The 27,688-nt window shown below is 50.2% G+C and overlaps 2 protein-coding genes across 2 annotated transcripts in view; both read left to right on the top strand.

Annotated features, from left to right (window-relative positions):
- Positions 1–947: 947 nt before the first annotated feature.
- RPL22 (ribosomal protein L22) lies at positions 948–11,322 on the top strand. Its single transcript, XM_044419643.1, has 4 exons — positions 948–1,029; positions 4,417–4,521; positions 9,970–10,094; positions 11,110–11,322. The coding sequence occupies exons 1-4, from the start codon at positions 1,018–1,020 to the stop codon at positions 11,252–11,254; spliced, it is 387 nt and encodes a 128-aa protein (XP_044275578.1). The 5' UTR covers positions 948–1,017; the 3' UTR covers positions 11,255–11,322.
- Positions 11,323–20,839: 9,517 nt separating this feature from the next.
- CHD5 (chromodomain helicase DNA binding protein 5) overlaps positions 20,840–27,688 on the top strand; it is an 80,695-nt gene continuing 73,846 nt past the window's right edge. Inside the window, exons 1-2 of the mRNA XM_044419669.1 lie at positions 20,840–20,849; positions 22,506–22,636. Of these exons, the coding sequence (XP_044275604.1) occupies positions 20,840–20,849; positions 22,506–22,636 (141 nt within the window). The remainder of the gene's footprint in view (positions 20,850–22,505; positions 22,637–27,688) is intronic.

Below are 27,688 nucleotides of genomic sequence, written 5' to 3'. Positions count from 1 at the left end.
CCCCACAGATGCCACCCATGACCGTCTACACCATCCTACAACTTCATGTAGAGGTGTGCATAGGGTAGTAAGTCAAGATTCTGAAAGCCCCACGCTTCCTGGGTACTGTGCATCTCAGGGTCTGCTTAAAAATGTAAATTCAGGCTATTGAGAAACCATTCATGAAATCATACACAAATCTGTTGCATTCTGTTATCAGGAAGGTTTAGACCCTGAGTAACAGATTTGCACCTTTCTGATTGCCTATATCCCTATATCCCAGGAAGCGCTCTAGGCTTGCTAACTAAATGCTTCTTGGTAAACTGTGAATTCCTGCAGCAACATTGTAGGGATGATTGTGTATTCAACTGAATGGCCTGTCTGTTCTGGCTTACAGCTAGAGGAGAGAAGAGTGAAAGAGGGTAGAGGAAGGAGTGCCATTTTCTTAAGGCAACAGCAATATTAAACAGTGATCTGGCTTGGAAAGCTGTGCTTTGTGCGAAAGAGTGCAGGTTTCATTTTATAACACAAAAGCACATATAAGCAACGTTTTTCTGCCAGGATTTCTCCAAATTTTCCCAACAGTTCCTTGCAGGAAAAAACTCGGGATAGGGATAGCACGAATGAATAAATTTGTTAGCGTCCTGAACGGTTATCTTAGAAGGCTGGCCGAGCAGTAGGCTTTTTCCGGGTGTAAATGCTGCCAGGACAGCGCCCACGCGGCTTCCCCTCGCTTCCACACTACAAGTCCCAGAGTGCTCCACGCCAAAGCGCTCAGTCAGGTTGGGGGCAAGGAGCGGTCAATCTCTCTCATCGATAGTCTCGGTGCTCGGCCGGGGAGAGGCGACAAGGCACAGGAAGGAAGTAATCGCTCCGTCTATTTCTTTCTCTATGGTTTCCCCTTGTGAAGGAAAAGCGCACGCGCGTATGCAGCCGTCCGAAGGTATGCGGGCAGCCGGAAGTAAGGGGAGTGGGCGGGACTAATCGGCGCATGCGCGCAGCCGCTCTTCCTTTCTCTAGCTCCTCGTTGCCGCCGCCATGGCGCCTGCGGTGAGTCTCCGGCCGGGTTGGGCCCGGGAAGTCGGGGAGGCCGCGTGCGCGCGGGGCCGCGGCGGCACGGGGGGGGCGAGAGCGATGTCAGAAGGGCCGGGGGGCGTCCTGGAAGCGGCCACCATTCCTTTTCGAGTAGGCCTCGCCGCCTCCGTACCAGGCACCCGCCTCTGGCTCCCTTTCCCCTGTGGGGGGGCGGTGCCAGCCAGATCTTTCAGGCAGACCTGTCCCCCCCGCGTGCTTGCGAGCTTGCAGGTTGCCGGGAAGGCTCCCGAAGTGCTTGTTTTCGCCACGGGTCTCTAAGCATGTGCAGAGGACAGCCTAGCTGCAGTCCTCGGGTTTGGCTTGCGGAGGAGGCGGCCAAGCAGGCGGGAGGAGCGGGGCTTAAGTTAAGTGTCGCCGCGGCCTGCTCCTGAGTTTCTTGTGCCCACCTGGTAAGGCTAAGAGGGCTGAGGGGAGGCTTTCCCCGAATCTGCCTTCCATTAACGTGACGGGCATAATACGCATCAGAGCGCTTGCTTTGCTTGAGGAGTCCCCACCTTTGATCCCCGGCAATGCCTCCAAGGAGCAATTCTGTCTGACACCCAGGCGAGCCACTGCTGTAGCCAGTCAGTGTCAGCAGCATTGGCTTTCTGCACCAGCCCCTGCATTTTATTTATTAATAGATTTATATCTGCCTTTAAAAAAAAGTAACAAGCTTGCACCATTCTTCTCTTTCTGCTTTCAATGTTATTCTCACAACAACAATCCTGTGAGGTAGGTTGGGCTGAGAGTCTGTGACTGGCCCAAAGTCATCCAGTTGCCTCCATGGCCAAGCAGGGACCAGAACTTACTGCCTGAGACCTAGTTGCACATTCTCAATCACAACACCACACTTGCCCTCAGTGTATGAATCCACTTCTGACATTCTTATGTAAAGTCAGCTTTTTCACATCCCAGACCAATGTACAGGCATTGAATATTCAAATACCCAGCATGCACCCCAGCCCACTGGCGGGATATTTTGATTGTGTGTTGAATTTTGTCCATGAGTGCACCGCATGATATTTTTCAGCGAGGGTATAGAATACCCTCACTCTTTTTTATTTTGTATTCTTTTGGGTGCAAATCAAGGTGTTCAGGGTGTGTTGTGAACTGTCCAGAGAACTTTGGCTCCTGGGTGGTATAGATACATAAGAATATAACATGCAAGTGCAACAGCCTTTGCAGTCCTGTGGCTTACTGTTATGCTTTGGTGGGCAGCCTGTATCTGAGTCTAAGGCCATAACTAGAGGTGTATTTTTGGTTATCACTCACAGCATCCTCAGTTTTATTGCTTTGTGTGGGATTGAGTTGTATCCAGTCGCTTGCATGGGATAAGGCAGAAGCAGGAGAGCAGTAAACCTGTCCTAATCCATTCTCTATGGTCCCATCCTGGATTCTGTTTCTTGGTCATGCAAGAATGTGACAGAAGTTTGGAAGCTGGTTGCTTATTTCAGTTATGGGGAACGTGTGGCCGCACCTTTCACTTCTTAGGAGTGGTTATGCTGGCTAGGCATGCTGGGAGCAGCAATTCCCATCAGCCCTACCCACTTCATATCCTTGGCTTATTTACTATATTTCATGTATGCCCTCTCTTCTGGGACTTCATTGCTATGGTTTTTAAACATCTCATATGTATTTTAGATGGCTTTCTTGCTGGAACATAAAAGCAGTTCACAGTGGCTTTGTGGGCAGGGCCCAGAGTGGAGACAAGTGTGCTGCTTGCTACATGCTGCTCAATCAAACTGTAGGCTTTCTTGTGGTACCTTATTTACTGTGCTGCCCATAGTGGGAATACCAGCTTGTTTCTTCCCAGGCAAAGCGTATGCTGATAAAACACCATGGCTTATGACTCTGAGGTTTCAGTTTGCATATCCCTGTAAATCATGGATAGGGAGACTCTGCAGCATTTCTTGCTTGCAGGAGGAGCTATTTGGGAGCAGTTGAGCAGTGTTGGTTAGTGATGCACTGAAACAAGATAAAGCTAAAATGCTGTATGAATCCTAGAATAGTAGATTTGGAAGAGACCGATAAGCCACTGAATCCGTGTTAAAGCATCCCTGACAGATGACTGTCCAACCACCTCGTGAATGCCTCCAGTTTAGGATAGCTCAAAGCCTCCCTAAATCATTGGACCCATGGCTGGACTACTCTAACAGTCAGGAAGTTTCTCCTGATCTATAGCTGGAATTTGGCTTCCTGCAACTTAAGCCCATTATTTAATGTCCTGCTCTCTAGGATGGTTGAGAAGAGATTCTGGCCCTCCTGAATGTGACAAGTATTTGGAAGACGTTATCATATTTCTGCTCTGTCTTCTCAAAGCTAAACATGTCCAGCTCTTTCAATCTTTCCTTACAGGGCTTTATTTCAAGTCCTCAGATCATCCTTGTTGCCCTTCTCTGGACATTTACTAGTTTGTCTGTATCTTTCTTGGAAGTGTGGTACCCAGAACGGGACATAGTACATGAGCTGGGGCTTAACTAGTGCCGGATAGAAGGGAACCAGTACCTCATGTGATTTGGAAGCTGTTTTCTTAGCGCAGCCCATGTAGCATTAGCTTCTTTGCAGCCACATCACACTGACTCATATTCAACCTGAGATGTATTTATTTACTGCATTTCTGTATCACCCCTTAGCCAAGCTCTCTGGATGGTTATGATAGTCCCAAGATCCTTGTCACTTGTAGTATTGTTGATCCAACTATCTCCCATTTCCCTTTGGTTCCCTTTTCTTAGATGCAGAATTTGGCTTTTGTCCCCGTTGAATTTCATTCTCTTGCTTTCAGCCCAGTGCTCCAGCCTGGCAAGATCACTTTGAATGTTGTTTTTGTCTTCCAGGGAATTAGCTATCCCACCCAATTTTGTGTCATGTGCAAATTTGATCAGCATTCCCTGATCCAAGTCATTAGTAAAAATGTTGACTAGTACTGGCCCCAGGACCACCTGAGCCACAGCTCAGCCATACATAGTTCAGAAGTTATCAGTTGGCACATACCACTGCTAGTAATTTTTGACCAATGTTGGGAATTTGTTGTAAAGTGGGAACTAGCTTATGCAAAACTTGGCCTCCTAGAAACACTTCTGTTGTAGGGATAATTTAATGGATTTTATACTGTGTCTGGAATTGGGACTGTCCGGTTCCCTTTGCCTACCCTCTGCCACTAGGGTAAATCAGCCTTCTCCAACCTGTTGCCCTCTGGCTTGTTGGAGTGCAGCTCTCATTGTGGTGCTGTCTGTGAATGATAGGAGCTGCAGTCCCAAAAGAGCCAGGGAGCCCTGTGTTTGGAAAAGTGGTCTAATGCTTGATTTGCTTTCCACTCTGATGTGTGGGCAGTCATTTCTTTGACAACTGTGCTTTCCTTTTCAGAAGAAGCTGCCGACGAAGGGTGGCAAAAAAAAGAAGCAAGTCTTGAAATTCACTCTGGACTGTACCCACCCGGTAGAAGATGGAATTATGGATGCTGCCAACTTTGTAAGTTCTGAACACTTGGAGGCACGTTCTACTTTTACTGTGGCTTTGTATGCTTAGGCTCTGTGGCCTAGCCAAATGAGGACGTGTGGCTAAGCCATCGCACACAGATTGCAAATAGAACCAGCTGCTCTGAGGGCGCCTTGAGGTGGAGGGATACCAGCATCTTGCTTTCGGGGTTTCACGTTGTTGTGCGTTCGCCAGCAGCATGTGCCCACGTGCAACCATTGTGTTTCTGCACAGGGCAGCCCTGTGCTAACGCTGACGACTGGAGTATCTGCACCTTGTGCAGCACATAGCATATGAGCTCTGTTTAAAGGGACACGGTAATTTGATTCTGATTGGGTTGATGTGTTGAAGGGAGTTGGCGGGGAACACCCTGTCTTTACTGGGGGCACGTCTTGGGAATTTTGAGTGTATGTTTCTGACATAATTTGCATCGGGTATCTCGAGATCTGCTACAAAGCCCAGCTCTGAGCAAAGTGCCTGTGCACATGCTTGTAATAGGCTTCCCCTCAGGCTCATACAGCCCTGAATATTGCTCTGCTGGGAAAGATAAAGAGGGTTTCTTTTTCTTACTGAATGTGTATTCTCTTCAGGTAAGAGATATTGGGAGAAAAAAATCAAGCAGCACTGAACATTCTGCGATCATCGGCTGAAGTAGCCCTGCTTTAACTTACTGTGCCGTCATTGTACTTAGAATGATACAGAATTGCATCTTCCACACAGACAGGTCTTTGCTCCCAAAGCACTGACTCTTGCAGTCTCCTTTGGTTGTGCCAGTTCCATATGTAGGCTGGGGAGACAACAGATACGTGGAAAACTACAGAGCCTCCTATGGCACCTTCAGAGAACAATTGTGTTGCAGCTTATTTTGTCAGATATATAAAACTGTTGCTTATGTATCTGCTAAAGCAGACGCCAATGCAGAAAAGCTCATGCCACAGTAAAATGACAGGACTTCTGTCTATATCATATATATGTGGTATAGAAATAGAATCAGTAATAATACTATTAAAATAACATCTTCAGGGTTTTGCTAGAGGGTTATCCTCTGAGGCCCTTCAGGTGGGTTAGTAAGGCAGGTGGCAAGCAGGATGAAGGCCTGTTCAGTTGCTCTGCCTTGGGATTTCCCTCCCTGGGGGGGCTGTTCCTGTACCATCCCCGTTTCCTTCTTGACGCCAGTGGTAGACCTTTTTGTTTGCCTAGACCCTTTCGAGCTAGTAATCTGTAAATGCACGTTTTTATTCTGGAAGTTCTAGCAACTGCTGCATTCCTGTATTGTTTTCTTCTTTGTTTTTGATTGTATTGTAGTTCATATGCTTAAAAATTGCTATAAAAACAGCTTTGCGGCCCATTTTTTGGCTGAACAGTAGCCAATGGCTTTCTCAATAAGCTACCTTTCTGGAAATGGAGGGAGGGTCATAGCTCAGTGCTTCAGCAAATGCTTTTCATAGAGAGGTTCCTGGGTTTGGTCCCGACATCTCCAGGTAAGCCATGGAAAGACTAGTGTCTGAAAATTGGGCAGGCCCTTGCTGCTAGCCAGTGCTGTGCTAGTTGTACCTGTGGGTCAAGTCAGTAGAAAGCTTGGCATGCAGAAAATCCCAGCTTTAATCCGCAACATCTTCCTGAAACCCTGGAGAGCTCTGTCAGCCAGTGGAGGAAAGAGTGGGCTCGCTGGATCAGTGGGCTGATTCTGGTGTTCATAGAAGGTAAAGGTTTCGGAATTAAGTCCACTGTCTATGCCAGTGTGCCGTGGCAGTTGGAGCATTAGGCCAGGATTTGGGAGATCCCAATTCTAGTCCCCTCTCGGCCGTGGTGCTCACTGGGTGACTTTAGGCCGGTCACAGTCTCCTGTTCTAAACTAGTTCCCAGGGTCATTATGAGGAAGAGAAGGGTTGTATAAGACTGGCCACTGGACAATGGGGCAAGAGGACAAAAGGGTATATCAGGAGGAGGTGGCATGGTGCAGAAGGATTCTTCACAAGGCTGAAGCTGTTTATGAGCTGAAACCTGTGAAGAATGTCATGGGCAACAAAAAGGGCTTCTGCCTTCATGTAAATAGGAAGAGGAAGGGGAGACATCTGGTGAGAGGGGATCTGGTAACTTGATGTAAGGAAACAGGCACAGATGTTAAACAATTATTTTGCTTCTGTGTTCTTTCCAAAGCGGGTTGGGGGAATTCTTCCTGGAGGGCTAGATGAGATTGGGGTTATGGGAGCACAGATTAGAATCACCTCCTTAGATGTCAAGGAGCTCCACTGGGCCCTGAAAGGCTACACCTGAGTCTACTTCAGGAATTGTCTGGGATACTCTAATGTTTGTTGTGGAAAACAGGAGAAGTTCCGGAGTACTGGAGGGTGGCATCAGTGGTTCCAACCTTCAAAAAGGGTGGCAGAGGGAATATGGGGAATTACAGGCCAGTTAACCTTCCGTCTGCTGTGGAAAAGACAATGGAAAGGCTCATAATAGGGAAAGCTCTAGAAACCCTAGATAAAGGAAGAGAGGTGATTGATCAGCCATGCAGCAAGGATTCTGTAAAAACGGGTCCTGTCAGATAAACCTTGTGGAATTCTATGATAAGGTCTCAAGGTGGCTAGATGGAGGGGACTCGGCAGATGTGGTTTACCTGGATTTCAGCAAGGCCTTTGACAAAGTGCCACATGATATCCTGGTTGAGAAATTGTTGAGCTTTGGGATAGATTGAAGCACTGCCTGATGGATTAGGACGTGGTTGATGGACTGCAAGCAGAGGGTGTAGCCAGTGATGAGCAGAGTCTCCCAGGGCTCAATTCTAGGTCCAATTCTGTTCAACCTTTTTATCAATGATAAAGGGGATGACCAGTCTGCTGACTTGTGGATGATACCAAAGTGGGGATCCAGATCCAGAGGGATTTGGGCAGCAGGCTCTGGAAGTGGGCAGCGGACAATAGGATAGCATTCAAAGTGGATAAGAGCAAGCAATAGGTGCCATAGGTACAGGATGGGGGACGAGTGGCTGGCGAGCAGCACTTGTGACAGGGACCTCGGGGTGCTGATTGACTGCAGGCTGAAGAGGAGCCAGCAGTGTGACATGGCGGTTATGGGGGAAAACACCACCCTTGGATGCATAGCCAGAAGTGTGGCTTCCAGGTCTAGGGAGGTGTTGATGCTGCTCTGCACGACTCTGGTGCGCCCACAAATGGAGTCCTGCATCCAGTTCTGGGCTCCACTTTATAGGAGAGGTTCGGTTCAGCGGAGGTCACAAGAATGGTGGCCAGACTGGGAGGGATGACACATGAGGAGAGATTGAGGGAAAGGGGTCTTTTCAGCCTGGAGAAGGGGAGACTCTGAGGGGATCTTTCAGTGACTTAGAGGTATGTGAGGGGGTGTCATATGGAGTGGGGGCAGGACCTTTTCTTCCCTGCAGTGGATGGCAAGTCACATTCCAATGGGGCAAAGGTCAAGGAACCAGGCTTCAGGTCAGATGTCAGGAAGTACTTCCTAATGGTTAGGATCCCTTGGCTATGAAATGGACTTCCTCAGGAAGTGGTGGAAGCCCCCTCAGTGAGGGTGTTCAAGCAAGCATTGGACAACCACATGCTGGGGATTACATGAGCATAGCTGGCTGTATCTGGGGGTCAGACTAGATGGCCCCGGAGACCCATTCTGCCTCACTTTGTTTCTAAGACACCTTGCATTCCTTGCAGCAAAAAACTGGATATTATAATAAAAATAAGGCTATACAAGAATTGTTTTTCCATCTGTTAGGTCAAACTTCATGCTGAGTCCTGTAAATCTGTGGCAGTAGATCTGCTAGTATGCAACACGAGTATGACGCAGAAGGATTAAGGGCTCTTGTGAACCCAGGGCCTTAGCCCCAGAATAAACCTGCCACATCTCTGCACTGTATGTGTTTGCATCATCTGATCCAGAGGTGTCATGTTACAAGCCTAGAGGCCTAATCTCACTGCCATTGCTTCCCAGTCTCTCTGTCTTGCATTTCTTGAGTTAACCTTGCCCCTTTCTCCTGAGAGGTGGCTATTTGGTGGCTCTCTGGCTTTTTTGTATGTGTTTTTCCATCCTAAAGGGCTGAAACTCTTAAGGCATAGAAGACTGAAAGCAGCATAAGCTTCTCTCCTTCTTTTGCATGTGCCACTTGGAACTTGTTTCTGAACTTGCTGCAGCCTCTTGATCTGCCCAAATGTATGTTTTGAGCCATGCGAAACTGGATATGTTGACCAGGTTTGCATGCAATGGCAGCTCAGAGAACAAGTTGACTGTGGGTTGTTATTGAATCCTAGGTTGTCATTACATGCAGACCTGCACTGTGGTTTAACCACAAACCCAGAGTTCCCAGCCAAACAATAAACCATGGGTTCTTTTTCTGGGTTGAATGTGGTTAACAATCTGTAGTTAAACCATGTAGTTGTACATGAATTACACCTAACAACAACCCATACTCAGTCCATACTCTGGATTGTTATTACTTGCAATCAGCATCAAAAGTCTTATTTTGAATGTTACAAAGCAACCTAAAGTGCAACTGATGGAATTTGCATATGCAAATAGAGGCAGTTTTATGTGGCACATAAACTGGCCGGTTGTGGTGCTTTAATGAATGAGCATGCCAAGTGCAGACACCAACTTCTCTGTTGCATTTCAGAAATCATCAGCCTTCCCTCGACTTGGTTCCCTCCAGATGTTTCAGAGTATAAGTGCAGCATTCCTGACCAGTGGACATGCTGGAGTGTGCTTGAAGTTGAAGTCCCAAACATCTGGAGAAGCCAAATTTAGAGCAGACTGTTTGATCCCCCCCCCCCCCCCCCAAAGACTCCCACATTTGACAGCCAAAATTGAAACTGAAAGCAAATTTTGTACCTACACACAGAAGATCCTCTCTTGCAGTCTTTTGGCCCTTGTTGGAGGCCATGTGATCGTTGTGTGACTTGGAGGGGCTCCTGTGGAGACATCGGGCCTGTTTGGGCATCACGGTGGCTGCACATGGCATGCGACGGTTCGCAGGAGCAACACCTTGAAAGCAGGAGCCCCTGTGCTGACACAGCTCTGGGCTGATCTGAGGCTCCTCTGTGAGGTAGGACTGGCATCTCCCTTGGCAGTTCAGTCCATTCCTCAGTTGCCTTGGTTTTCGGGCGTCCCTTTGAATCTCTAACCCAAGCTGGCAGAGCAGGTCAGTTTATATGAGCATTCCCAGCTGTAGAGGCCCATCTTGCGTGTTTTTTCAGACGACAACCTGGGAAAGCTGCATCTCTCCAGTTCAGTTCTTGTGGTTGATTGTTCTCTCAGCCGAAGCTACCTCACAGAGTTCTTGAAGGGAAAAACAGGGCAGGAAGGGTTGGTGGAGGGAACTCTATACCAGTTGGAACTTCCCTAAACAGGGAGGGACAGCATAAAAGTGATAATTAAAAGACACTCTGGTGTTAACTTTTAACCCTTTCCAAATTCTTGCAGGAGCAGTTCCTGCAGGAGCGGATCAAAGTGAATGGAAAAGCTGGGAACCTCGGTGGAGGTGTGGTAACCATTGAGAGAAGCAAAAGCAAAATTACTGTGACCTCAGAGGTCCCTTTTTCAAAGAGGTAAGGAGCCATCAGCAGTTGGAAGCGTGAAGGAAGCTCTGAGCAGAGGGACTCTTTGAGAGGTGCCGCAGCCCCCTGGGCTTCACCTTCCCTTGGTGGGGTGCCAGGCAATGTTCTTCTTTCGCTCCCGGAGATTCAACAGCAGAGCACTTTCTCTTCCTAAATTGGGCAGCACCTGCCAGGACACTTGACAAGAATAGAAGTAAATTTCTGTGTGAAAGGATCTTTGTCCAAGCTTCAGGTCTAGTATGGAAAACCAGCTCCTGGGCTGAAATTAAGCCTGGTGCACCTCATTGATCAGTTTTATTTCCACCTTCATTCAAACCAGCATATTTATTTATTTAAAATATTTATATCCCATCCTATACATGGGGCGTCTCAGAATGGCTTACAAGAACCAAACAATCGATAGTCAAAACAACAAAACCCATACTCAAAACAACAACAGGTGCAGGTGCAGAATTCTAGTAATAAATTCTAGTAGAATTTATTCTACTCAAATTCTAGTAATAACAAATCTACACAGAATTCTAGTAATCAGATGGATTCTCCAGATGTTCCTCCTTTGTTTTCATGCTGTGACTTGGGGAAATGAGTTTTGTCAGGCAGCAGTGAAGCCTAGCCCCCTCATTCCTTGTTGCTCTGCCAGGGCTCGATCTTGGAGATTTCAGCAAGGATTGCCCTCTTCCTTCCGATCAGGTTTTAGTAACAGTTGGTGCTAGAAACTAATTCCTTTTAAAAACTGAAAATTGAATTTGTATAAACTGCTAAAATCTGTGACCAGGAGCTAATTCTTTGGCTTTAAGATGCTGCAACTCTGCTTTTGCATCTTGGGCTGCTGTATCCTACACCAGGTAATCCCAGGGCATCCCACTGAGAACTTATTAGTACAGTCTTGACTGGAATTATCAGGGGTGATACGGAAGGATGTGAGAGAGTTACTCTCATTTGACTCTGATGCCATCGCTTCCTTGCTGTGGTTGGTTTTTCTGCCAGCTTTCTCTTCTTTCCCCAGGTACTTGAAGTACCTCACCAAGAAATACCTGAAGAAGAACAACTTGCGTGACTGGCTGCGTGTTGTTGCCAACAGCAAAGAAAGCTATGAGTTGCGATATTTCCAGATCAACCAGGATGAGGAGGAGGAGGAGGAGGAAGATTAAATGCAAAGATATCTGGAGATATTTTGTACATTCAATTTTCTTTGAATAAAATGCAGTAGAAGTTCTTACAACATTTTTTCTTCTGCACATCCTTTTATGCCTTGCTCATAAAAGGATGTAGAAACACCACAAGAAGCAGTGGGCCTATCTGTGCCCAAGTCCTGACTGTTTTCGATCACTCAGGCTTCCCCAGTTGGGTGCCCTCCCAATGTTTGGACCACCACACCCAGCATCCCCAGCTGTTGGCTCTGCTGGCTGGGACTGATAGGACTTGAAATCTAAAACATCTGGCAAGTCCCGGGTTAAGGATGGCTGGTTTAGGGGAAGGCTGTATCAGGCTAGGCTACTTCATACAGAGAAGGCAGAGCAGGGGTAAAACGCAGGAGAGCAGGCTAGCATTGTTCTGCTGGGGGATATATAAGTCTTGGGACTTTTGCATTCCTCGCAAGAGTGAAATGTGTGGTTTTAAGAGCTGAGACAACTTGATTTGTGTTAGCAGCCTGGCAACGGTTAAGTTTCAGTTATCATCCTTCCCAAAGCTCAAGGACCCCCTCTTTGGCTTCCCTGGCAAACCCACTGCTGCCAAAATGCATCTAGTTCAGTTTCTGGGTTCCAGTAGTGTCTCTGGCTCTCTGAGAGCCCCGCTGGGGGCTGGCACGTAATGGCTTTTGCTGGTGTTATGCTTCAGCAACCAGTTCTAAGTTCTCTGCTGCCTCTGAACAAAGTTTTGCTGGTCGCCTAAGGCAACAGCCATCCATAAATCACTCCATGGAAATATTTGTCCGGTTCCCATTAAAAGGCATTTAAGCCAATAGCCACAGTGAAGGCAGTTTGTAGAATGATGGAATAGTAGAGCTGGAAGGGGCCGTGAAGGCCTTCAGGCCCAACCCCCTGCTCAGTGCAGGACTCCCAGTCAAGCCCTCCATCTCAGATGGCCGTCCAGTTAATTGTGTGTTACGCGAAATGCTTTTTAAAAAACTATGTTATCCCTTCATCTCACGCTTCTCTCTGTCAGCACCATTCCTCCATCACAGGGCTGGGTGGAATCTCCAGGCACCTGGGTTCTGGTCATACCCCCGGGGTTCCCCGTGTAGCCATGCTCCCTTCTCCATTCCCCCAGCTTGTAAACACTTGGCAGTTTGCCAACTTCTCTAGCCCGTTTCCCATTCTAAATTGTTAAAATGCTCTTCCTAGTACTTAAGTTGCTGGCACTAAGCTTTAAACTAAAATTAAGGCATGATTTGGACCCCACCCTTTGCAGCTTCAACTGCCCTGCTAAAACTCAGTCCCCAACAGCCTCTCCAAAATTAAATTTGGCCGTTGGGGTGAATGAAGCATGGCATCCCTGTGTTACCTGGGCTACTCTCAACTGCCCACATGAAGTCCGAAAACATTTGGACACTTTGCCCACACACATTGGACTACAACTCCCAGTGTCCCTAGAGGGTCTGCCTGCCAGTGGTAGGCAGGGCCTAAGCGAAAGGGGCAGTCATGCCACACGAGTATCGAGACCAGCAGCTGTTCCAGCGAGCCATGAGGATGGCACTGAGAAGGAAGGGGAGGCCCTTCCACTAGTGTTTTCTTTCCCCCTGATGGTATGTTTGCAAACAGGATGGTCTTTTACTGACTGCAGGCAAGCTACTCCAGGAGCTCTCTGGCATGAGGGTGGGTGGTTTTATACATCCATGTATTTGCCGTCTCCTGCCGTAGTCTCAGGCAGAGGGGTGGGGTGGAGTGGGGAATAAAATATTTTAAATAGGCACTGCACACATTTGTGAATGTAGGAATTTGGTGAGCCCTGACCCAAGGACCCTCTGCTCCTCTGCAGTGGATTCGTTGCATCAATATCTGCTTAGGATGCTGGTGAATTGTTTCAAGGGCTCCTCTCGCACTGGTTGGGGCTCCAGACACACCCAGGGGAGGGGTGTGTGAATGTCTGTTACCCCCTTGTCTTCTCAAATGCAGCTGTCTTCTGATGAGGCATCAATCTGTACGGAAGGGCTTCTTCTTGAGCTGGGTTGTGTGTTTGCCACAAGTCCCAGCCAGCTTCCAGCTTTTCTCGCTATGCACAGGACAAAAGAGCCAGTGCGGTACAGTGGTTAAGTGTGGGACTGAGCAGGGACTCGGCCATGGAGCCAACTGGGTGACTTGGGCCAGTCGCAGACTCTCACAGAGCTCTTGTAGAGATAAGGCAGGATATAAATCTAATAAGAAAGTCCCCAGGTTACGAATGAGTTCTGTTCCTGAGAAAATGGAAATTTATCTTTAAGTCAAATATGTATGCAAATTGGATCATGTATTGTTGGCCCTCCACATTCTAAACCCAGTTGTACTAATGCTTGTCTGTTAACCATAATTGATTAACCACAGTAGTCCATGCAGAGAATCATGGTTTATTGTTGGGTTAATCTATGGGTTAACCAACCATGGTTTGTTAGTGTGACAGCTCACAGAACAAAACACATTGAAATGACAACTGATAGTTTAACAAAAGCTGTTGCTTGTCATATTGTGAGAACTTAGTATATGAATTAAGTGGATGTCTGTCGAGACGCGAGGCAGCTTCTGGGCTCCCTCTGCTGGCCAAGGGCCAGTGGAGCAGCCCTGGTAGTTGCAGGATTCTGTCCCCAGCCCACCGCAGCTGCCAGGGCTCTCATGAGTCCCACCTGGGAAGGAGCTATATAAGAACCAGCTCTTCCCCCCAGAAGCTGCCTTGGGAAGGACGGTCTTCCAGCATTGACAAAGTGCTCCTGATCTACTGGACCCGGAATGCTGCCTGCACCTCCTCCTGCCCTGACCCGCAAGGTACTGGCTTTCCATGACTTGGCTTGCCTTCCTTGGTTCTCTGACCCTTGGCCTACTTTCGACGATGCTGCCTTCTGTACGAACCTGACTTACACCCTGACTCCCGGCTCTGACCTTTTGGACTGGGTACTGGACTTGCTCTTGCCATGCCCTGTCTGCCTGGGTCCCGGTGCCTCACCTGCTAGTCAGCCACCCCCGCCCCGGATGCTGGCAAGGTCATGATGTGTGAACTCTGTGCTATTGTTTCACTGTGGGTTGGTCACCATGAACAACGCAGTTAACAACCCAACAATAAACCATGGATCCCCCTTCTGAGTTCCGGTTCAGAAGCCACAGTTAAACCATAGTGCAGTTTGCAGATAGCAACCTATGATTTACCTTGTACTCAGCATACACGTGACCCGACATAGTTCTTTGGCCATTCACAGAGGATCCTTCCTCTCACTTCCTTAGTCTCAGGGCCAGCTGCTGTTGTGACCAGGAGAGGGAAGCCAGCTGGCCACACCCATTCCTTTGCTAGTTGGTGGATGGGGCCCTCCATAGCACGGCCTCCCTTGCTATGAGGTTCTTCCTGGGATCCAGGGCTTGGTGGTAGGTTTCCCGGCTAAAGGCCGATGTACACGTCCCTTCAGCTCTGGTGGCCCAGGGAATCACGCTTGATCTAGCTAGGTGGCATGCCACTTGATGACCATCCGCAGAGCTGAGCTTAGCAAAACGCACGTGCCATCCTGCACAGAAGGCCTGGGTGGCCTCCTGGGCAACATTGCTCATAGTCCAGAGCCATGTTGTGAAGTGCTCCACCTGCAGTGTTTGGAATCTTCTACCTGCAGAATGAAGCTGATAAGCAGCTGAAACATTTTCCTGCTAAGCACCTACCTAGTAAAGGAGAATGTAGCCCAGATTTCTGTGGTTGTGGAAGAAGCAGCTAAAGAGCACATGCTCAGATACTCTGCTTCACAATATTTAATAATAAGCAACATTTACAAACCATTGAAAGAACCAGAACAGACATGTACCTTGGTGGTGGAGATGGGAATTTCAGTCCTCATACAAAAACATGCTATGGAGGTCAACAGTCTAAATGCTTCAGGAAGAAGGTCACACAGTTGCGCAGCTGTAGCCAAAGCAACCAGACTGACAGTTAAAAAAAATATATCAATGCCCACATTAGTGCACTACCTTTGTTGAGAGCCGAGAGGTCATCCCACAATGGGCAACCTTTCAAGGAATCATGCTCCCCCCTCCCCACCCAAGATCTCCAGGAATAATGCATGATGAAATGAACAGAGTGCATCTCTGGGGCAACCTCTTCTTGGCCTAATAAAGGTGTGGCACTAATACGGGAGAGTCGGTTATCCATGGCTGACTGCCCTGGTGCCTGCAGGCCTCCTGGGCTGGGAGGCAGAGCACCTCTGCTCACTGGGGCCACACCAGTGTCCTTCCTTCAGGTGTCTGCTGGGGCAGCGGGCCGGCTGCGTGGGACCAGGATGCGGAGCAGGAGGCCTTGGCTGGCTCCTCAGATGGTTTTTTGTCACACTGCTTTGGGCAGGCTGGTCTGAGGTGACCCCAGGCAGAGGCATCACGAAGACTGGGGGGTGGGGGCAGGGGGACCCCTGGGATCACAGGTAGCAGTGGCTTGTCACTGTGAAGGGGGAGAGGGAGGTGGCACCAAGACAGGGAGGCCTCAGCTAGGAAGGCTGGGCTTCGCACGGAGCACTTAAAGCAGCGATGCCACCACTCAGGACTAGAAACTTAGATTTTTCAGGGAGAGTGCCCTGACTAGAGGGCAGAGAACCATTAGCCCCCACCCCCACATCTATGCCTTTCACTTTCGTTTTGTGGTGCCCCTGGAGGAACCTCTGCTGCTTCGCCACTGCCCTAGCGCTGAGCACCTGGGCGCCCTGGGCCGGGCCGGGCCGGGCCAAGCGAGCACAATCGATTTCTTGCTGGGGGTGCGGCGGGCTGTTGCTTTGCTTTTGCGGTCCACACCTCCCCAAACGGGAGACAGCGAGCCACAGAGATGCTGCAGGTACCCCAACGATGGGATGCGGTTGCCACGGCAACTGGACTGGACGTCAGCGCGCGCCAGGGCATGTGCGAGCCTGCTCCAGGCGGAGGCGCGGCCGCGGCGGCGCCTCTGGATCGGGGCGGGGAGGCGCGAGGCGAGGCGAGGCGAGGGGCCGGCCGCAGCCCCCTCTCCGCCCGGCGGCGCCCCCCGCGCCACCCCTCCTCCCCAGCCCATCGCCGCAGCGGCCATCTTCGCAGCCTCGCCTTCCGCAGCGCAACGTGCGCGCCGCGCCGCGCCGGGCCGAGCCGAGCGGCGGGGGGCAGAGGAGCGCCGGATCGCGGAGGACATGCCAGGTCGGTGCCCCGGGGAGGCGGCGGGCCGGGCGCGAGGGAGGGCTCCGTGCCGAGCGTCGGGCTGGCCGCACGCACGCCGCCTTTCCCAGCCGCCTCCCGGGAGGGCCGCCGCCGCCGCGCTCCACAGGCGCAGGATCAGGCCCGCTTGCGAGCAGTGGCCGCAAGCCTGGGCTCCCCTCCGCGAGGAAGCGGAGCGCCCGCCCAGGAGGAGGCTGTGCCCTGCCTTTTCCCTGGGCTCAGGGTAGACTGCAGTAGCACTGGGAGGCTCAGCTTTGCTCTGCCACGAGCCCTGCCAAGGCGTCCCAGTGGAGTGCCTGCAACTGGGAAAGGGCGGGGGCGGTCGCACTTTCAGCTGCGAGCTTTCCTCGCCTGCTGCGCCTGCCCGCCATGGGGGGGGGGGGTGTTTCTGGTCAGCTGGGGTGCGTGGCGAGGCCCGCGGCCACCTCCTGGCGTGTCCTCCTCTCATTTGCCTGGTCCAGCCGACCGCCTTCCCAAGGCCCGCAGATCTGCTGGATCTCAGCTCTCAGGCTCCTGCCCAAGGATACTGGGGGAGGATACTTTTGGGAAGCCTCTGGAGATCCTTGCTGGCTGCTGCAGCCCCGCCTGATGGTGCTCACTCTGGAGTTCCCCTTGCAAAGACCACCCGTTCAGGTCGCGGTTGCCTGGCGCGTCAGGCCACCCGGACCCGGCGGGTCGCCTTGCCACTTCCAGGAGCGTGCCATGGAGGGACGCCGAATCCCACATCCCCCCGGGCGCCCACTGCCCCCGTGCCCTCCTCCCCGGCCCAGCCGAGCGGGCTCAGCCCACAGTCCGATTCATCTGTGAGGCCAGCTCTGCCTCGGATTGTGCGCCAAGGGACAGCATAGCCCCCATTCCCGCCCCCCTCTGCTGCGCCCCCAAGGAGCTTTGGGCAGGGCACGAGAGGAATGCCGCTGACCGGCCCCTTCTCAGGGCAGCCTCCCCCAATGTGCTGCTCTCCAGACTCATTGGTCAGCCGTCCCCATCAGCCCCAGCCAGGATCACCATGGGAGCTGTAGTCCAACACACCTAGAGGGCACATGGTGAGGAAAGCGGCATCTCATGTATTCGGATCGTTTCACATCCATTCTACCGTCAGCCCTTGTTGGCAGCCCTGCAAGGTAGACTCATGCGGCTGGCAGAGCCGAGGGGGGCCGTGGGAGGGTAGCCGAGGGCTGGAACGTACTCCAGGCAAGAGGAGGGTGCTGCGTCTGGCGGGGAGGGGGAAGAGCAAATTGGGGATTAGGCATGCAACCTGGTGGGGACAGGCAGGCCTCCATCCCTGCCCCCTTTTAGGAGCCAGGTCTGTGAATCCTGTAGCCTAGGCCAGCCGCGGCATCCACAACTGCTTGGCTGCTCTGCTGGCTGCACGGCAGACCTGGCTGCAGCCCCTCCTGGGCAGCCGAGGGCCTTGGGAAGCACTTCCCGGCTCTGCTCTGGATACCCATGAAGGTGCGGCACGGGCTGGGGGAGAGGGAGGCCCGGGGGGCACTGCCTCCTCCTGAGTCCCCTGGCCAGTGCAGGGGACACCTGAGACCCTTCACTGCACGCCCCCAGGAGGCCGCCAGGCAAGGCAGTCGCCCAGCAGCTGGAGCTGGCAGGGTCTTTCCACAGCGATCCCCAGCTAAAGTGATCTTGAATGCAAAGCTGGGTATGAGGCCTGGGACACAGAGGCACCTTTCCCAGCCAGGTGATGGGCATGGTAGTCCACTCCATCTGTGCGGTGCCAAGTTGGGGAGGTTTGTAGAAATCACTGGGGTAGAGGGGCGGTTGTGCAGCTTCCCCGTACAGCATGCTGGCAGTGGGGCCTCCCTTCCTCCATGGCTTCCAGCAGAGCTGCTGCGGGGAGCTCCGGGGATCCGGGCAGACTAGCCTTGCCAGGTTCTGCCCTGCAGCTTTGCTTGCCTCATGTGCAGTGGGGCTCTGCTGCTGCATTTTGAAGTGTGCGTATTAACATTCTTCTATTTATATTTAAGCTGTTTTGGGGTTCCCAGTGGAAGGAAGTATGTGTGTGTGTGGGGGGGGGGATATTGTTTAAAAGCCAAGCCCTCAGGAGTGCAATGCCTGGTTTGAATGCTTCACCTGCCCCCTGCTTGTTGCAATTCTGCTGCACCAGATCAGTATTGACAGTTTGCATATATTTATTGAAAACTTTTGTACGGGGTCCATCCACTGATGTCTCAGGATGGCTTGCAACAAGGAACAAACAAAATAACAAAACTGAACTAAACAAGCGCAGCATCCAGTATTTATACTCTACTTTCCTTTAATAATCTGTTCCCTAACCTGGTGACCTTCAGATATGTTGGACAACTCCCACCATAGTTAACTGGGGGACTGTGGGAGTTGTAGTCCAACACATCTGAAGAGCACACTGCTTTAGTAGAGTTGGCAGCTATGGGGCAGTGCCTCACCCAGGGCACTGATCAGCCTGACCCCTGCGTAACTTCAGCAAGGATGACCCCCACCCACTAAAGACAAGTCCTAGGCCCAGGAGACCCTCAGCAGCACAGCAGAGCTGGCTATGTATGTGCGAGGTTTGTGGAAGTCACCCTGCGTGGGGCTGCAAGGGCAGTGGTGGTGATGGGGGCCACGCAGCTCACCTTCCGCTGGAAATCTTCCTTGGGAGCTATTATTCCTCCAGGCCGAGTCTCTGAGATTTCACAGGGTTCATGCTAAGCTCTATATTTGCAGCTATAAGGACTAGAAGCATAGATTCTCAGGGAGCAGCAGCCAGTTCATAGGCAGTAGCACATTTCTGTATTTCTTTCTGAATTGAAATTGGAGGCACATTGACTCCCAAGAGCTGAAAAGCTTCATTTCTAGAATCCGTTGAAGGAAGAATGGCTGATCCTTGGAGAAGCACTGCCGAGTTTCTGTATGAGTCACTGTTCTGAGCAAGCCTCCTTCGAGGGTAGTTTCTGTGCTACATTTGCACTGGAAACAACTGAGAACCATAGAATAGCGAGTGGTCCAAATACACCCAAGTGGTCCAGTCTTGAGTGGTCTGAATGCACCCAATGCAGGCAATGAAGAGCGCTCTGGAAACTGGTTGTGAAAGGAGGCTAGTCCATAGCCAGGAAGCATTCAGAGATGCAGTAGGCAACCTCCTCTGAGGTGGGTATTCTGAGCTCCCTTGAGATTTTATTTTATTTTATTTTAGACCCATTGTTGCATTTGTGTCCCATCTTGCCTCCAGGAGTCCAGGGCAACACCGGTGCTCCTTTGGTCCTCTGGCTGGCCTTCAGATGCAGAGCTGTCCTCTCCAGACTGGAGGCGTGGATGCCACAAAGAGCCCTCCTTCGCCACCGGGAGGCTCCCAGTCCAGGCCCTGTCACTTCCAGCTCAAAAAAGGGGGGGCAGGGGTAGGTGGAGGCCTCTTGGGCAGCACAGATGCTGGAAGGATGCAGAAAAGAGGTACAGAGAAGAAAACACAAGTTGGTGAAGAAAAACCCCTCTCTTCCCGAGCCCCTGGACAGCACCGGAGCTGGATGGGTTGAGTGTAAGACCAAAAGAGCTTTCGTGGAACAAGAAGAGTAACTGGTGAAAGAATGGGAAGTAGAGAGTAAGGATAAACATCTGAAGGATAAGGAGTTAGTAAATTCTCCCAGGGAAGGGATGTAAACCTGGGCTGTCCAAACTTTTGGCTTTGCTGGGCCACACTGGAAGAATTGTCTTGGGCCACACATTAAATACATAAACACCAACAAAAGCTAATGAGAAAAAAAGTCTGTGCATAATTTTAGTTATATCTGCTACCAGAGATAAGCAAAAAAAGTTCTCACATAATAATTCTAATTATGTGGTGCCCTGTTTGGAGAGTCTTTTAAAATCATCAAGCAAATCCCAAGTTTGTGATCACTGATATAGAAAATGAATATATCCAAGTAGTAAAACTTCATTTTTGATACTTTTATTTTAAAAGTAAAAGAAAAGAGGGCAACACAAAACTAGTGGGATATTTGACATTGCATTTCAGAAGCCAGTTCATCAATATTTGGTTCAGTGAGTCCTCAAGCTCATCAGATAGTTTGGTTCTAATTTTACTCTTAGTGTGCTTCATTCTTGGAAAGAGTTGCTCACAAAATGTAGGTGCTGCCAAAAAGGGAAGACATGAATAAGGTGTGACTATGAAGTGAGGGATATTTCTCTCTGGGAAGATGGGACTTATAAAAGTCCATGATCAAATTTTTCCTTAAGTTGAATGTCAGGTTGCAGCTCTATGCATTCCATTTGAAAATGGGCAGGTAACATATTTATGTTGACTGAAAATGGAGTTGCAAATATACCAAAATAGTGCTTATTTTTCCAGAAATCTTGAAATCTGTTTTCAAATTCTTGTATAAATTGTAAGGCAGGGCTGCATATTTTTCACTGTCCACAGGACTGTGTTTAGCCAACATGTCGAAAGGTATGAAATTGTTTGCAATGGTAGGTTGAAATATTATTGATAATAGCTGCGTTTCACTCACCAAGTCACATGTAATGAGCACATGCAGTGTCTGATGGTGCTAATTCAACTCTCTGCGCTTGGAAGATAACACTCTGGAAGCTGCACATTGCCATAAACCTGAAGCCATGCGCATGTACAAATAGCGAGAGCATGTGTACGTTTATTTTATGAGACATTGTGACACGGCATTGTCATCTATAAAGTTCATGCTCGAGAAGTACGCAATTGAGGTACAAAATAATAAAAACATCTCATAATGTTTTAAGTAAGTTTATGATTTTGTGTTGGGCCACATTCATAGCCATCCTGGGCCGCATGTGGCCCGTGGGCCGCAGGTTGGACACCTGTGATGTAAGCTGTGTGGTCCCCCGGGGATCTGTATTGGGACCAGCGCGTTTCAACTTGTTTGATCTGGATTAGGAGTGACCAGCAAAGTGGGCAAATTTGGTGACAATGCTGAATTATTTAGGGTGGTCAAAACAAAAGGGATTGCAAGGAGCCCCGGAGTGTCTCCCCGAACTGGTTCAGTATGGCTCTGGCCTTCACGCCCTCTCCAGTTTGGGCCAGCCCTGTCACTGCAAGCCCTCCAGAGGGTCATGCCCTTGGCCGCCCTGCTCAGCTCTCGTAAACACGAGGCTGCAGCATCGGCAGCAATGGAAATTCCAGCCTTGGGCCAAGAGAGGGACCTGCGGGTTGTGGTACACAGCGCAGGGAATGTGCCAGCCGCGTGCACCGTAGCTGTGGAAAAGGCGAGCTGCAGGTGGGCCACACTTAGGAAAGGCATGGGAACAAGAATGGCCACAGTCCTACTGCCCTCTTGCACATCTATGGTGGGACCACGCATTGTGTGGAGTTCTTGTTGCTGTACCGAAATAAATATGCCTTCTTAAAGGGGGACTGTAGAATTGGGAGAAGGGCAACTCAAATGATGCAGGTCCCCTGGGAGGAGAGTCCACACCAGCAGAGATTAAAAACAGTGAGTACTGGATAAAGGTGATCAAAATTATGCCAGGTGTGGAGAAGGTGTAGAAGGAGATCTTCCTCTCTGCCTCATTGCAAAGGGGCCATCTAGTGATGGATGAGAGGGCAGATCAAGCGAAGGACCTCATGCTATTCATGGCTAACTCTGTGGAATCCACTTCCACAAGATGTGGGTGGCCACCAGTTGGGGTGGCTTTAAAAGGGATCTAACATACTGATGGAGGGGATGGGGGGACGGGTGCTACCTCTGGTACAAGAGAAACCATGCCGAGGTTTGTGGACAGGGGAGAGCAGCTGACCTCATGCGCTGCTTGCGGGCAATGCAAGCTGATGGCCTCCATGTTGCAGGCTGAACTTTAAGGAGCCATCTGTGGTGCCAAATCATTGGAGGGGGGCACATGGTTCAGCACCATGAACAGCACCTTTGCTGCTTAGGCTAAAGCCCGGAGCGAGGCTGGAGCCCCAGCTTCCACTGCTGCTGGGTTTCCCATGAGCAACTGGCTCACCACCACACAAGCAGAAGGAGGGACTGGTTCCCCCCCCCCCCCCGCCCCCGCTGTCCACATAGCTTCTCACAGAGTCTTCTTTCTGGATCCCAGCTCCTTAACTCATCCTTTTCCCATCCTCATCTAGAAGAAGAGGATGGAGTACTGGAAGGCCTGGAGGAGTTCTGCACCGAAGAGCAGATGGGCACCCAGAAGAAGAAGAAGCCAAAGAAGCTGAAGGAGAACAAGACTTCCAAAGCCAAGCGGAAGAAGAAAGAGGTAGGCCACTCTGGGCAGGGGCTTCCCAGGATCAGGCCCCGTGCCCAGGTACGGTGTTGCTCTTGGCACCCAGGGCGTGTCTGCAGAAGTGGTGCGTGGTCAGATCTGGGCTCCAGCGGTGTGTGGGGTCTTTTTGGATTCCTGACAAGTCCTAGTTTCCGTGAAGCAGGGCTTTGCAAAATAATTGAGAATAGGTTTATATCCCAAGGGGCATACAATTTCTCATAAAATATTGGGGAGACAGTGTTGGGGGGGGGACATAGAAGCAGTGGCAAATGCGGGGCACCAGGCTCAGGATCAAGGGGCAGGAGCGTTGTCCGTCCTTCGCAGCCAGGTCCCAGCCGAACTTTTCAGGTGCTCCCCAGGGTGCTGAGCCAGCCATGGTGACGCCTGGGCACCGCGGCTGCTGGCCTCCCTGGGAGCCCGTGTTCCGTTTGGCCTCTGCCAAGAGGCCTTGCCCATCCTTTCTCCAGGTGGGCGGTCGCTGGGCAGGCCTCGGGCAGCAGCCGCGGGCTGAAGGGAGGAGGAGGGCAAGGCTGTGGGAGTCAAGAGAGGACGGCAGGAAGCAGGGCGGGCGGAGCAGGAGAGTGCGGGCAGGAGGGAGCAACGAAGGGAGGGGTCCAGGCAAGGGAGGCCGGGGAAGCTGGAGGGGGGCAGGACCGGCTCTGGTTTCCCAGCTTGTGGGCTCGTGGCGAGCCCCCCGCCCCCGCCTGCCTCCGGCCCCCAGCCACTCGTGCTCCATGCCCCCTGACTGCCCCTTGCATGCATGATGGGCAGGGGAAGCCCAGCAGCGGGCCAGTGGGGGAGCCTCCCCTGCTTCCCCCTGCCCCCCCCCCCCGTGGCTGCAGCAGGGCAGAGGGGCAGCGGCGCTGGGGGCTGGGGTGGTGGGGCCCTGCTGAATCGCCAGCTCTGGGCAGGGGCCGGCTACTCAGCCCGGGAGGCCAGGGAGCGCGCACGAATGGGTGAGAGGATCCGGAGGCTGTGGGAGGGAGAGGCGGGGGGTGGGAGAGTGCGAGGGTCGTGCGAGGGCAGCGTGCTGAGGCTCTTGGCCTGCTCGTGCTTTGCTCTGGCCCCAGAAAGGCACATGCAAGCGAGTCCAGCTGCTGAGAACTTTGTCTTCTTCATCACCATCATCCTCATGGAGTAGTAGAGCTGGAGGGGGATAGAGGGCCATTGGGTCTGCCCTTCTGCTCAGCGCAGCACATCGAGCTGCCCCCTCCCTCTCAGATGGCTATCCAAGTGCATTTTGACTGGTCCTAGTGAGGGGAAGCCCACAGCCTCCCTGGGTCACGGGTTCCTTTACTGTACTGCTCTCGGAGTCAGGGGCTTATTCCTGATGTTCAGCCGGAATCGGGCTTCCTGTAACTTGAGCCTGTTATTCTGGTACCTTCCCTCTGTGATGACTGAAAAGAGATCCTGGCCCTTCTCTCTGGGACGGGCTTTCAAGGACTTGAAGAGAGCTATCCTGCCTCCCCTCAGTCTTTGCTCCTCGAGGCTGAACAGGCCCAGTTCTTTCCATCTTTCCTCACAGAGCTTTGCTTCCATTCCCCAGATCATCCTTGTTCCTTCCTCTGAACCGTTTCCAGCTTGTCGGCATCTTTTTTAAAGTGTGGTGCCCAGAACTGGACCCAGGACTCCACATGGGGTCTGACCAGTTCTGAATTTAGGAACGACTACTTCTTGTGATTTGGAAGTGATACTTCTGTTAATGCTACTTAAAAAGCATTTGCTTTTGTTTCAGCTACACCTCATTGTTGGCTCATAATTAGCTTGTTATCTACAACAATTGCAAGATCATTTTAATTTCCGGTATCCCTGAGCCAAGAAATCCCCATCTTGTAAAGTTTCATTTGATTTCTTTTTCCTAGGAGCAGAACTTGGCATTTGTCTCTGTCATATTTCATTATTTTGTTTTCAGCCCAGAATTTTAACTTGTCAAAATCATCTTGTTTGGGGGTATCAACTATCCCGATCAGTTTAGTTGTTGTTGTTGTTAGTCATGAAGTCATGTTCGACCCATCACAACCCCATGGACAACACTCCTCCAGGCCTTCCTGCCCCCCACCATACCCTGAAGTCCACTTAAGCTCACACTGACTGCTTCAGTGACTCCATCCAGTCACCTCATCCTCTGCTGTCCCCTTCTTCTTTTGCCTTCGATTGTTCCCAGCATCAGGCTCTTCTCCAGTGAGTCCTTCCTTCTCATTAGGTGGCCAAAGTATTTGAGCTTCATCTTCAGTATATGACCTTCTAAAGAGCAGTCGGGGTTGATCTCCTCTAGGACTGACTGGTTTGATCTCCTTGCAGTCCAAGGGACTCGCAGGAGTCTCCTCCAGGACCACAATTCAAGGGCCTCCGTTTTTTGGCGCTCAGCCTTCCTTATGGTCCAGCTTTCACAGCCATACATTGCAACTGGGAAAACCATCGCCTTGACTATATGCACTTTTGTTGGCAGGGTGATGTCTCTGCTTTTTAGTATGCTGTCTAGATTTGCCATAGATTTCCTCCCAAGGAGCAAGCGTCTTTTAATTTCTTGGCTGCAGTCCCTGTCTGCGGTGATCTTGGAGCCCAGGAAAATAAAATCTGTCACTACCTCCATTTCTTCCCCAGCTATTTGCCAGGAAGTGAGAGGACCGGATGCCATGATCTTAGTTTTCTTAATGTTGAGTTTCAAGCCAACTTTTGCACTCTCCTCCTTCACCCACATCAAGAGGCTCTTTAGTTCCTCTTCACTTTCTGCCATTAGAGTGGTACCATCTGCATATCTGAAGTTGTTGATATTTGTCCCAGCAATCTTAATTCCAACTGGTGATTCATCCAGCCCTGCCTTTCTCATGATGTGCTCTGCATATAAGTTAAATAGGCAGGGCGACAGTATACAGCCTTGCCGAACTCCTTTCCCAATTTTGAACCAATCAGTGGTTCCTTGTCCAGTTCTCACTGTTGCTTCTTGACCTGCATGTAGGTTTCTCAAGAAACAAATAGAATGGTCTAGTAATCCCATCTCTTTAAGAACTTGCCACAATTTGTTGTGATCCACACAATCAAAGGCTTTAGCATAGTCAGTGAAGCAGAAGTAGATGTATTTCTGGAACTCCCTAGCTTTCTCCATGATCCAGCGTATATTGGCAATTTGATCTCTAGTTCCTCTCCCTCTTTGAACTCCTGCCTGTACTTCCGGTAGTTCTCGGTCCACATACTGCTGGAGCCTAGCTTGTAGGATTCTGAGCATAACTTTGCTAGCATGTGAAATGAGTGCAATGGTGCAGTAGTTTGAACATTCTTTGGCATTGCCCTTCTTTGGGATCGGAATGTAAACTGACCTTTTCCAATCCAGTGGCCACTGTTGAGTTTTCTAAATTTGCTGGCATATTGAGTGTAGCACTTTTACTGCATCGTCTTTTAGGATTTTGAATAGCTCAGCTGGAATACTGTCGCCTCCACTAGCTTTGTTGTTGCTCAGACTTCCTAAAGCCCATTTGACTTCACATTCCAGGATGTCTGGCTCGAGGTCAGTGACCACCCCATTGTGGTTATCAGGGACGTTAAGCTCTTTCTTGTATAGTTCTTCCGTGTAATCTTGCCACCTTAATCTCTTCCGCCTTTGTTAGGTCCCTGCCATTTTGGTCCTTTATCATTCCCATCTTTGCATGAAACATTCCCTTCATATCCCCAATTTTCTTGAAGAGATCTCTGGTCCTCCCTATTCTATTGTTTTCTTCTATTTCTTTGCACTGCTCATTTAAGAAGGCCTTCTTATCTCTTCTAGCTATTCTCTGGAATTCTGCATTCACTTGGGTGTATCTTTCTGTTTCTCCCTTGCCTTTCACTTCCCCTCTTTCCTGAGCTATCTGTAAAGCTTCCTCAGACAGCCATTTTGCTTTCTTGCATTTCTTTTCTTTTTTTTAGGGATGGTTTTAGTTGCTACCTCTTGTACAATGTTGCGAACCTCCATCCATAGTTCTTCAGGCACTATCTGATCTAATTCCTTAAATCTATTTGTCACTTCTACTGTATATTCATCAGGGATATGATTTAGGTCATACCTGAGTGGCCTAGTGCTTTTCCCTACTTTCTTCAATTTAAGCCTAAATTTTGCAACAAGAAGCTCATGATCTGAGCCACAGTCAGCTCCTGGTCTAGTTTTTCCTGACTGTATAGAGCTTCTCCATCTTTGGCTGCAGAGCACATAGTCAATCTGATTTCTGTGTTGACTGTTTGGTGATCTCCATGCATAGAGTCATCTCTTGGGTTGTTGGAAAAGAGTGTTTGCTCTGACCAGCATATTCTCTTGACAAAATTCTGCCAGCCTATGCCCTGCTTCATTTTGTACTCCAAGGCCAAACTTTCTTGTTATTCTGGTTATTTTTTGGCTTCCTATTTTAGCATTCCAATCCACCATGATGATACGGACATCATATTTTGGTGTTAATTCTAGAAGGTGTTGTAGGCCTTCATAGAACCTGTCAACTTCAGCCTCCTCATCATCACTGGTTCGGGCATAGACGTGGACTGCTGTGATGTTGAATGGTTTGCCTTGGATTCGAACTGAGATCATTCTGTCATTTTGGAGATTGTATCCCAGTACTGCTTTTCCTACTCTTTTATTGACTATGAAGGCTACTCCATTTCATCGGAGGGATTCTTGCCCACAGTAGTATACCTGATGGTCATCTGAATGACGTTCACCCATTCCTGTCCATTTTAGTTTGCTGATTCCCAAGATGTCGATGTTCAGTCTTGTTTGACCACGTCCAGCTTGCCTTGATTCATAGCTCTTACATTCCAGGTTCCTTTGGAGTATAGATCTTTGCAGCATCGGACTCTCCTTCCACCACCAGATGCATCCGCAACTGAGTGTCCTTTCGGCTTTGACCCAGTCGCTTCATTCTTTCTGGCGCTACTATTACTAGCCCTCTGCTCTTCCCCAGTAGCACATTGGACACCTTCCGACCTGAGGGGCTCATCTTCCGGCGTCATAACTCTTTGCCTGTTGATGCTGTCCATGGGGTTTTCATGGCAAGGGTACTGGAGTGGGTTGCCATTTCCTTC

Source organism: Varanus komodoensis, unplaced genomic scaffold (assembly GCF_004798865.1).
Source record: "Varanus komodoensis strain SLA01 unplaced genomic scaffold, ASM479886v1 scaffold106, whole genome shotgun sequence".
Classification (NCBI taxonomy): Eukaryota; Metazoa; Chordata; class Lepidosauria; order Squamata; family Varanidae; genus Varanus; species Varanus komodoensis.
This window is presented reverse-complemented; position numbering and strand designations above follow the sequence as displayed.